Source organism: Poecilia mexicana, unplaced genomic scaffold (assembly GCF_051168715.1).
Source record: "Poecilia mexicana isolate PSO_F unplaced genomic scaffold, ASM5116871v1 scaffold_7, whole genome shotgun sequence".
Lineage (NCBI taxonomy): Eukaryota > Metazoa > Chordata > Actinopteri > Cyprinodontiformes > Poeciliidae > Poecilia > Poecilia mexicana.
In genome coordinates this window covers 30,179,722-30,191,994 of record NW_028263376.1, presented here as the reverse complement: position 1 = coordinate 30,191,994, position 12,273 = coordinate 30,179,722, and the positions used below count along the sequence as shown (strand labels likewise).

The following is a 12,273-nucleotide window of genomic DNA, read 5'->3' as shown; positions in this document are numbered from 1 at the left end:
GAATAAAGGACAATGCTGGTGGAAAATCATATACAGGTGGTAAAAGACCAGAAAGGTTCCTGCTCCAACAAGAACCTGCAGCATGAGCTTCAGTGGAGCAGTTTAGAGGAAAGTGTTTGGGTGAGTTAGAATGGCCCAGTTAAAGTCCACACCTAAATCCAATTGACTAAACACAGCTAAACTTAAAACTTTCAAAGCTACCAGAGACATGGCTTGGAAATTGGTATTTCAAATAATTTGTCTCATGAGGGCTGATAACAAATGTACAAAACAAAAGTTTTAGATTTTCTAAAAATCTTATAATAATAATAATAATAATAATAATAATAATAATAACAACAACTTCATGCTGGTCTGTCAAATAAAATCCAATGTAAGTTTAATAAAATTTGTGGTTGTATTTTGACAAATTGCAAAAATGTTCAAAGGCTAAGAAATTGTTTGACAAAATACTAACCTATTTAAATATAAACAGGTTAAAAACAAAGAATTATGACAAAAACCTCATACCTTAAGCCTTTCCTGACAGGTCGTTATTACAAAGATCCAGGACCGTTAATAGGTGAGTTTTAACGGGCTAAAAATCACACTGACGTTACACTTCAGTGCATCTGTTTGACTTTATGAGAAAGCAGCTGTGTCTCTGCGGACAGATAAATCCTGTTTAAAAACAGGGTGGGGACTCAGCAGGTCAGAGTGACATGTGGAGGAGTGACAGGTGCACAATGTAAGAGAAACAGCTTCACCTAATGAACATCTCTGCCTGCTCTCAGTTCAGACTCGCACTTTAGGTCTGCATGACACGTAGTAGACACATGGGGAAATTTAGGTGACAAATGTGTCTGTGGCCATTTCCTGGACTTGCAATTCAACACATGCATCTAGTCTGTCAAAGAGCAGCCGCAGCATATCAATTCAAGGCTCTTCGCTTTTATGGCCTCCATGTAGGGCTGTTGTAAACGAATATTTTAGTAATCGAGTAATCTATCGATTATTCTTACGATTAATCGAGTAATCGGATAAAAAAAAATTATAAAATGAAATATTGGTAAATCTGGCATAATACCGGTGTTACTATCAGATATCAATATCAGTCCAATTTTTCATATTTGAGCATCCCTAACAGTTGCTTTTTTGTAGTTTAGAAAACTAACCTGTAACAATAATAGCTCACTTTCTAAGTTAACCAGAAGAAAAGTTATAGAAAAATCTGAAATTATATTGAATTTAATAACAAAGAGGCAGGCTCACAAATATGCTTATAAAAAATGTCTACAATCCAGCTTTTAGTTTATGTATCCATCTTCAGTGAGTTTAATAGATTAATTAAACTCACCTTGCCACCTAACCTGTCACGCTTTGGGTTTGAAAATACGGGAAATGCCGCCTGGAGTGGGAGGAGAGGGCGAATGAACGAACATGGGGTGGAGGGGAGGAAATAGACCAGCGGACTGACGAACCGTTAGACCGGGGGACGAACACGGGGGGAAGCAATACGGGATATTTACGACACCTTCACTGGTCACACTCAGAAACTCATCTACCAGCCATGTACGATGCGCTCCGCCACCCGTTTCTTCAGACCGGGATATGAAATTTATTGTGCGGTTCGTCGGTAAAGCTACATTTACACGGTAAGCATCAGCTACTCAGCCGCCCGCCCTGTTCAGGCTATCCGCTCACCTCAGCGCTCTTCCCGCCGTTCGCTTTCAACCAGCAGCCACGGAAGAGAAATGCTGCCGTACTCCAGGCATTCCCCCAGTCATTTTAAGGATGCTTATTGGTTCCCCAAAAACGATAAAAAGTCGGGCATTATCATCAATCCATAAAATCCCCACGGGCCAAACTTGAAGATTGGACTTTATGCCGCTGAGACTTAGCTTTTGTCAACAACTCAGAGGCGGAAGTGAGAGCTCCGCGCAACGCAAATGAAGTCCCGGCCGGAACACGGTGCGCTAACTAATAAAACATAAATTAACGAAGCTTCGAGGCAGGTAAATTTTCCTCGAGGAATTTTAGTAATCGAGGTACTCGAATCATTCGAGGAATCGTTTCAGCCCTACCTCCATGTGACGTTTTGTTGTCTGATCAGAGGCTAGAAACAAATCCTATACTTCCTTAGACCACACTGCTCCTTACAGCGTTTGAGATAAAGATGCAGGGTGTAAAAACTGTCCCCCTCTTTCCTGCGGTAAAAAAAACCCTGCAGAACAAAAGAGCTTGACAAACTCTGCAGCCTATCCGGCCGGCCACCTGCCTCTCTGTGTCACCGCAGCAAGAAAAGCAGTAAAGTCATTTTGAGCTTTTTGTGTTTCTGGAACGGTTTCGTTTTATGACTATAAGAAGGGACAAATTAATAGGGACACAGCCTTCTTTATCTCTAAGCAGTTTATGGGTATTTAATTTATTAGATAACAGAAGGAGCTGAAATAAACCAGACAGAAGGAAGTTATAAAATATCTGATGTTAAGTCAAGTAATTGACACTTTACTGCAGCTGGTATTCAGCTTTCCTTTTTCTTCAAAGCTAAGAAAATGAATATATCCTTGTTTAACAGAACGTGCTTACTCACAAGCTGGAATCATCCAAAATCATCTTCCTTTTAAGGATTTCCATTTTTACGTCCTGTTGGTTTTAGAACAAAACTGTATTTCTTAGTTTCGTTGTACATCATTATGTAAAAAATAATATTTGTCTCCAAGTTTTTATTAACTGTGCTGACAGATGAGTTAAATAAAATAGATAAAGATTAAAGTGTGCAAAATAACCCCATTAATTATTGCGAAAATTATAGATAAATCAATAAAATAAGTAGTTTAAGCCTTGGATGACTTAAATGATTATTATATAATCTATATTTTTTTACAGCATTTCCAGTGGTCTAATATAAAAAAAATTAATTATCTGGATTGAGATACTTTATTATTGTTATTAGACACATTAAAAATTACTATTCTGTAAGTTGAATAATTGAACAATTAAACATTTTTTTACCTCCTTTACTGTCCTCCTTACTGCGCATGTTGCAATAACAAGTTATTAATAATAAAGCAATTATTTCTTAGCACAGAATATTGTCCTCTGCTGAATAAATGTGCCCAATTAAAAGGTTGGATTCTTTTATTTTTTTTCTCTATTAAATTAAATCATAAAGCTACAAAAAAAATATGAATCCATATTAAAGCATTTTAGTCACATTTATAAAGGGTAAAAATGTGAAAAGCGCTACGAATAAAATACATATAGATGATGACTTAAAAAATGTACTAAATAACTGCTTTATCACTTCAGAAAAAGACAAATCGATGGTTTCCTCCTGCAAACATTGAGCTCTATATTAGACGATCTTCCATTCTTCCAGCTCTTATTTTGTCACATGATTTTCCAACTCAACTTTTTAATTCAGTTTGAGGAGCTTCTTTGTCTCATATGTTAAAAACTATTTAATTCCAGTGACTGTAGAATAAAACCAGCACATTGTGAAGCTTCTGAGACAGTGAGGAACACCGGATGGATCTGTTTTAGTAAACAAGAAGAAAAAAAGTGTAAAAAAAAAAAAAAATAGTAAAATACAGTCGTGTGAAAACAATTAGGTTGCTCTATTACAGTCAGTATGTTTTTTTTTTGTTTGTAATTTTTGTAACACTGGATGCTCAACAGAAATAGATTAAATCATGTAATATATGTAAACAACAAAAGAACAGAAGAAGCTTTTTTGCAAAATGTAATAAAAATACATTATCTGTCAAGGAATAGATTCAGCTACTGACTATTCAAAATTGGAGTCAAAATCAGAATCTGATTTTTTTGCAAGGTTTCCACACAACCTTGTATGTATGTGTGTATATATATATATATATATATATATATATATATATATATATATATATATATATATATATATATATATATATATGTGTATACAAAGGCAGTTTTTAAAAAAGGATAAAAGGAACAGTATACATACACTTAGTGTACGTACTGACATTTTTTCACATAAAGAAAGGGGTTCCTGTTTTTTAAACATGTCTATTTTTGTTTCACAGCAGCGTAGCTGATGCCTTTTCATTGAGGCTCATTAGAGAAACAGCCTCAGAAAACAGTCTGGTTTTTGAAAATAAAACTATAAAGCGCTAATCTTTCGGTAAAAGTCCAAACAAATTGTTTCCAAGATAAGAAACTATTTGTTAGTGGCCCTTTTTCCTGACCCTGAAACTGTACGAGTCTTATTTAGAAGCGCCATCTCCAACAGGAGATGGTAGCACCTTATGATTCTGATAAGAGACTTAAAGAGTTCTCAAAAATAATCTGAAATCAGCCATTTCACGATACAAGTGGAGAACATTCGAAACCACTGCAACTACACCCAAGTTTGTCCTGAGAACAGACTGCGAGATGCTAAAACAAATCCCCAAAACCTCAAAATGGTCAACACAGAACCTAAAGCAAACTATTGCTACTGCTGATGTGAGAGTGCAAAGCAGACTGCAGCGGTTTGTTTCATGTAAGATGCACAAGGAACAAACATTTACTCTGCAAGAAAAACAAAAAGCCCAGATTGACAGTTCCCTCAGAAGAAGAACTTCTAGAATAGTGTTCTTAAGGCAGATGAATAAATAGAAACTGTGCAGAAAATCCACAAAATACTGTTTGAAGATGAATAGATTGTAAAAATCCTGGACCGAGTCAGGATCCTGATTAAATTGAAATGTCCTGAAGTGGCTTCAGAAGGACTGTACGACCTGGAAAACTCTCAAACATCTCACAGCTGGAGGTGAGGAGTGGAGCAAAGTTTCCTCATGTCGAACCCGGTGGAAACATCCCACTGAGGCTGTCGCATCTAAAGAGGCCAACAGCAGCTGTGAGAGGTTAGGGTGTCCAAACTATTCCTCCACTCAGAAACCACTTTTCTGCTCATATGTTTTACTTAATAAGTAGAACGAATGCAATTAAAAGACTTTTTTTTTCCCTCGAAAAAATGTCTGAATTTTTTTATTTATTTTTTCACATGGGTGCATCTATGAGGAAGCTAAAGTGGATATAAAGGTCTGGGAAGATCCCGACATCTATCAGGTTAAAGTCTCAGTTTGTACTTACTCTTCATCTGTCTAAGCGGCCCTCTGTCTGGGGGGGAGATAGAGACATTCCCGCCTTGAGAGCATCGAGGAAAAACCGCATCAGGCAACGAGAGAGAGGAAGAAAAGACAAAGACATGCAGAGGAAACAGAAGAAAGTGCAAAGATGTAATGAAAAGAAATAGAAATATTTAGGAGGTTGACAAATTCAATCATAGACCAACTTATTTTATTTTATAAAGTAATAGTTTTATCTTGTTACTCTTCCCCTTACTCCCGCTTTATGGATGGTTTACTTTCGAGCATTGTGCCACATCTGGATTTTCACCTCATATTTCTCCAACAGCTACTGAGGACTGTTCACAAGCAGTAATGCACGAGCAATAAGTTTAGTAACTTCTCATTCCCAACGTTTCCTACAAGCAGAGCGGAGTGTTTAGTGAGACAGAGTGATATCGGGCAGAGGGCCACTTAAGGAAATAACTGAACTCTAAACCAGATCTCGGGGTAACGGGACGCCCGCATCATTAATTTACAATCTGGTACTTAGAAGGCCAGGTTTGAACGCCGCTCAATGATAAATTGGTGGCTGACACTGACACACACACACACACACACACACACACACACACACACACACACACACACACACACACACACACACACACACACACACACACACACACTCTCCACTTTCTAAGAATAACACAGTAAAAGTATGCAAGCAAAAAAGTGGGAAGACTTGAGGAACAACAAAAGGAGGCACTCACTTCCTGATGAGGAAGATGGGCGCCTGTTGTCGGTGGAAGTGGGGGTGGAGCTGGGGGCGGTGCTGCCGTTGTTCTGGGTGGTTTGTGGCCCGGTGGGCAGTGGAGGAGGAGGAGGGGGCGTTGGCATCGGGTTGCTGGGGGGGAGAGGAGGCGGTGGAGGCGGCTGCGGAGGCGACACAGATTCCTCTGTGGTGCCATTTTCAGAGGTGGGGGCGGGACTCTCTGCAGGCTCCTCCAATAATACCGAACCCTGAAGGAAAGAGGAGGAAAACGTAGATGATGTCAATGACGTGACGCATCCTTAAAGTCGTCTCTTTCCTAGAGTTCGTTGGTGGTCAACGATCGGGCGAAGAGGACAGAAGTTTTAGCAATCATCGTCCCCTGGAGCGTCTTATTGAAGTTCCCTCTCAGCTTTTCCCATTTCTCATGGCACAGCCACAAAGCTGATTTTGAGATTTTATTTGTAAAGAACTGACATCGTTAGATTGTTTATTGGAGTGGGCAATATGGACTTACAATATATCATGATATTTTGTGGCACTATTGTGATAACAATAAAAGTGACAATAACAACTTATCTTTTTCAGGTAACTATTGCTGTGACCGCATGGCGCCACAGTTATAGCCTCAAAAACACAAACACATTTGTAATGCACTTCTTTAGGACACCATGAAGGAGTCTGATTTGATCACTAAACTGCACACAGTAACAACATTTAATCATATTTTCAAATTTATTGATACATTGAACAAACAGAGGAGAAAATAGTAAACCTAACAATCCCGACGGTTTTAATTGGAATTGGAATTAATTAATTAATTGGAATTTATTGTGGCAACAATTGACCTGTCCAGGGTGACCCCGCCTCTCGCCCAGAACGTTAGCTGGAGATGGGCACCAGCACCCCTCCGAACCCCACTAAGGGACAAGGGTGTAAAGAAAATGGATGGATGTGACAACAATTAAATAAAATTGTATTATAAGGAATTAATCTTATTCAAATGATGAATAGCATGATAAACCCCCATCCCAAATTGTTTATGTTGATTAAATAACCAGTAACACATTTATCATGCCTTTCTTGTGAAAAACCGTCAGCATATTTTGAGCTTGCATGATGAAAGTCCTGTACTTCTGCTATGAGGTGTAAAACTATTAAATTCTTGCAAAGGCTGCTGCCAGGGACAGATGCACGCCTTGTTCTCGTTTCCGGACGTCTCTAACCAGCTCATAAAGACACAATACCCTCACATGTATAAGGGAGCTAATATTACCTAATCCCACAGGGGGGAATCCTGCGCAGAAAACGGAGCGAATGGACCATCTGTCACTGCAACTGATAGTCCTGCACGCGTCGGCACGCTCCAAAACCATGCTGGAACTCAGCTGGAGGCGCATTAATGGACTGTGACATCTAACTGGATCTCCCACCGCCCCCCCGTCCCTCCCCCCCCCCCCGGCACTCCTCAGACACGTGCTCATCATTGTTGCTCCCTTCACTTTCCAGGCCTCCCCGGGGAGTTGAGGTGGAGGAGGAGGAGAGAGGAGGGGCATCCAGATGGGTCATGGCGGCACGTGCCGGTTCCCTTGATTAGCCCTTCCATCTGCTGGGGTCCTCGGAGACAGGGAGGGGCCCCTCTGGGGCTCTAATTGGCTCAATGTGGATTATAGCATGTGTCCCCCCTGAACACCCGCCACTCCTGATACTCGTGGGAGTTTCGGGTTTCTCCAGGGACATTGATCATTGACTCCAGCTGACTATTTATCCATCCTCTTGTGCTTGTGAAGTTATGTGGAAGCAAACAGGTGGTTTAAGCAGAAATTTACTAAAATGCTTCAGTATTTATCAATGAACCCAAATTAAGACTTATAACTAACTGCACATGTCCATATATGTAGCTTTAATCAGAACCTGTCATTTTGAATTAATTGTTTTGTTTTATGGGATTTCTTGCTGTGAAACACAAAGACAAACCAGAAACAGAAGAAGCATTTATTTAAATTACTTCCTAGGTGTAATCTATCTGGAATAAAATTTATTAAAGCGATTTGACAGGCAGTGTTTAGGGGCTTTAATAAATAAATAACAGGATTTTCAATATGCATTATTAAATTTATTTACTTTGATTTTATTTAGATTTCTAAATTTGGCAATTATCAGATTTGCCTCTTTCTTGTTTCGAGTGTGTAAATTCACATTTCATTCGCATTTATTAATAACAATATCAAAAATACCTGTACATAATATTATTATATGTACCGATAATATGATCTCTATTATTTTAGAGATAAATAGCAACTAAAACTAAATAAACTTATTTATATCAGTATGCTTTCACTTTTACTACTATACACTTTGCACTTTTGTTTTTAAGTATTAGGAATATTAATACTGTATAGAATAAAAAATAGATCCATTCTATTATGTAATCTATTGTATATCCTACTATACAAAACTATATTTGTTTTTACGTACTGAAATAAATTATTACTCATAGAAAAATGTTTAAATCAGATTTTTGTTGCCGCTTACAGGAAGCTTCATGTTCCAGTGCCGCTCATCCGTTTAGCAAATGACGCCTGTATAGAACATTTCCACAGAGGGGTGGAGACAAGAGGTGAGGTGATGGAAATGAGGAGTTGGAGACTGGAAAATAAAGGGTCAAGACAGTAAAAGATTATGTAACACACTGAGTGGTAACGCTCAGGCAAATTACTGCCCGTCAGTGTTGTAACCTTATGCCGATGCACATTCGCTCAGCTAAACCACACCCAAAGCTCTGACCTCACGCAGCAACAGCATGTCCAAGCTACCCTGGACGCTGCCAAAACACATGCTAAATAGATACGTTTTAATTTTCAGTGAACAGAAAATGAACTTTCTGCTACGTCAGCATCCAGCATGAGTGAAGCTTTGAGAAATCTTGTTTTGAGGCCCTTTCAACGTATTTAGATGTCTTCAACTTGCCTCCTCGTTGGGCGCCATGACTTTGCTCCCACGGGGCTCCGCCGTGTCGCTGCCCAGACTCTTGTAGTAGTCCCCAGTGCTGGGCTGTTTGTTGAAGCTCCTCGACTTCCTGTTCGAATCCACTCGCCGCAATTTCTCGTGGCTCTCCCCAGGAGTCAGCTGCTTCACCGATTTGAAAAGAGAAACGGACACGTCACCTTAAAACTCCCCATGCATGTTTTTTTTCCTAGATGTTTTTCATACTGTGTGAAAAATTAATCCATGTTTATGAATGTGTGTGGGTGGCAGGAGGAAAGCTGAACACCAACAGAACAATGTATTTACTCTGTTTTATTGCTGGATTAGCTCTCTCGTGGGGACCAAAGCTGCTTTATTTGAATAGCAGAACAAGGCTCTAATTTAGCCCATGTAAAGCCCTGGCATCCACTGTATGTTTCACCATCCACAGCCTGTTGGGTCACATCCAGATTTTATAATGAAGTGAATGAGTGAGCAGATCACTGACATAGCCACGTTCGTTTTAGGAATGTCACTTTCTGATTTAATATTGTGTAGAAAGCTGGATTTCTAATAACACGACAACAGTCAAATATTCTCAATCACAGTTTTCGCCGTACAAAATGTACCTGACAGGCTTTACATATTTAAAAGCTTCAGTGAGAAAAATGTTTCATTTTCACATGCCGGTGTAAAAAAAAAAAGAAAAGAAAAAGAAGAAGTGTTATATTTCCTGTTGGTTTCCAATATGTTTCCTTCATGCAAAAGGCCTTAAATTTTGCATAAAGTTATTGCCTGAAAACATAGCTATGCAACAAAACTTCCTGATTCCCATACTTTATTTGTCTGTGTTTCTCAAAAACTTGTGTTGCAAAAAAAAAAAAAGAAAAAGGATACAAAAAAATTCTACAGGTACAAAAATCTGTTTCAAACACTAACATGAAAAAGATATGCAAGTTTTAAAGCAAAAAAAGCTGCTTTGCCTTTCAAATCCAAGACTGAGGAACAGATTTGTATTTATTTACATCCAAAATGCTGGCACACAACTTGGACTTTTCTTTTGTTTTTTTTGTTTCACTTAACCCAAACCAGCACCTCGAGTGTCGGGACGTCTGACATTGACGTGAGTGAGCAGAAATAATTGACAGCTGACCCCTGACCTTCTCCCTTCCTGTGCGCTCTTGTGTTCTGAGTTCCTACAAGCTTCTTTAATTGTGTTGACTCCTGTCTGCTGTCAAAGAGACGGTCCCTGAGCGCTCATCAGCAGGCTGGGTAAAGCGAGCCCGGAGAGATGCAGATGGATCGTCATCCCCCGGGGAGACGGGTCGACAATAGCAAATGTACAAAGTGTTTTGCCAACCCCCCCCACCCCTGCCCCAACCCCCCACAATCTCTCATTTACGCCGACTCCTTTTCCTTTCATCGCACATATCTGTCTGTCAGCAGGAAGTGATATATGGCTTTTGTTCATGTGTTTCCTTATGTTTTTACATTTTATTAGCGTACAGAACAATATCAAGTTTGTTCAGTCTGTTTGTCGGACATACACATTTACATGTCATCAAACACAGGGAGGCAATTTGCGTCAAAAAATAAGATCGCTTCCGATGTATAATTTAAAACAACGAGCTTTTTTTTTGAGCAGAAAAACTAAACAAGTCTGATTTATTGCTCGAATGTAAAACAGCTGAAAAATGCAAATTGGAAGGAGATAAGCTTTGCAGAAAGAGGAGCAAAAAGAAAAAAAAAAAGAAAAAATGTCCTCGGAAAAGCAAACATCCTTTACCTTACTGCTAGTAGTCCACTGTTTCAGCGGCTTTCTAGTCTGGACCGAGCCACATCCGCGCAACCCAGCGGAGCCGATGGAGAGCAGCTGTCACCAGATCCAGCGCCTCACCTTCTCTCCGCTCAGAGCCTACCACTGTCACTCTACCTGGACTTCTCACTTTACCCACAGGCCTCATCAATAAGCTATTGGGCCAGCTCAGCAGCGGCTATGATGTCACCACCGTCCCGTTGACTGACCACACCCCGGACCCTGCCCAGTTCCGCTTATGCAAAGCACAGACTCCCATGTGTTCCTCTGGCCGTCGCCTTCGCCACACGCAAATCCTGAGAGGCTTTGGGATTATCAAAATATTCCAGCCTTCAGTGCAGGTGCAAAACCTTTCGGGAATTGCACTTGCAGCAGGAATAGTGCCAAAATAAAATGAATGTTCTGATGGATTGCATTCCAAAAATTAAAACTGGGACAGGCGTTAGCAGTCGTGGTGTTTAGGGAGGTTTGTACGCTGCACAATAAACTTTTGCTTTGAGTCAAATGCAGACAAATGAGTCGGGCCGTCAACAAAATCCACCCGAGGCTCACTGCAGCATTAGCATGCAGGTGGATTGTTTTTCACTGTTTGGTACACAGAGATCCGATTTGTGTGTCTTTTTGTGCACGTGTGTGTGCCTGTGTTCTGAGAACCAAACCTTATCTAAATTATTAAGACAGGGTGCGCCCTGAGCTGATCACCTGGGCACGGAGGGGAAAGCGGGTGACACAAGAGTTTCATTAAACATCTCCCCCGCAGAGTCACACAGAAACACACAAACACAAAGAGCTCGCTATGGATGCGTTCTATGGGAAAAACTCACTGACTCACCATTTATAACTGCAATGTGATCTATTTGCATTGCAGATGCATACACCCTGCCGATGCCTAAGCACATTTTTTCCTCCCTCAAACCAGCTGGCTGTGCAGCGTTTTAGCTTCATGCTGTTTGCATAAAAATATTCATCAGTCATTCTCAACCGAAGACCATGTGTCGTTTCTAACGATTTTATCCAAGCACAAAAGAATTAACCTGATAAGTCAAACATAGAACAAGAATTTTATTAGAAATTGTTAAATTGAATCTTTTTCAACATTTTATGTGACAAACCAACACCAAACAGCACACATTTGTCAAGTGGAAGGTAAAAGATTATTGTTCTCAAATATTTTTTTTACAAATAGGAATCTGTAAATTGGAAATATATATTCATCCTTCTTTATTCTGGCACCGTCAGATAAAACCCTGTGGAAGATTTGATGTAATCTAACTACAAAATATTACACATCTCAGTATAAATACAGCTTCTCTTGAGTCAGATGTTTGTTAGACCATATTAGAGAACAAACAGCTTCACGAGATCCATGGAAAGCCGCAGGCACTTTAGAAATAAAGTTGTAAAGAAGATTAAAGCAAAGCTAGGTTAGAAGACAACATCCTGACCTTTGAGAATATCAGATCACTGTCAAATTCATCGTCTAAAAATACAAATGACTTAACCCAAACAAAGCAGGAAAATACAACTAAACTGACAAACCAGGCAACCGCCAAAGAAGTAGCCATTGGGGTCGTGATAACTCTGGGCAACCTGTGGAGATCCAAAGCTCAGTTGACACCTACTAGTTTGAGCAAATGCGTTTTACG

The 12,273-nt window shown here is 39.7% G+C and overlaps 1 protein-coding gene across 1 annotated transcript in view; it reads right to left on the bottom strand.

Moving 5' to 3' along the window:
* espn (espin) overlaps positions 1–12,273 on the bottom strand; it is a 51,694-nt gene that overhangs the window by 17,462 nt on the left and 21,959 nt on the right. Inside the window, exons 8-9 of the mRNA XM_088007438.1 lie at positions 8,815–8,976; positions 5,846–6,095 (exon numbers count right to left, since the gene is read on the bottom strand). Coding sequence (XP_087863564.1) covers positions 5,846–6,095; positions 8,815–8,976 — 412 coding nt within the window. The remainder of the gene's footprint in view (positions 1–5,845; positions 6,096–8,814; positions 8,977–12,273) is intronic.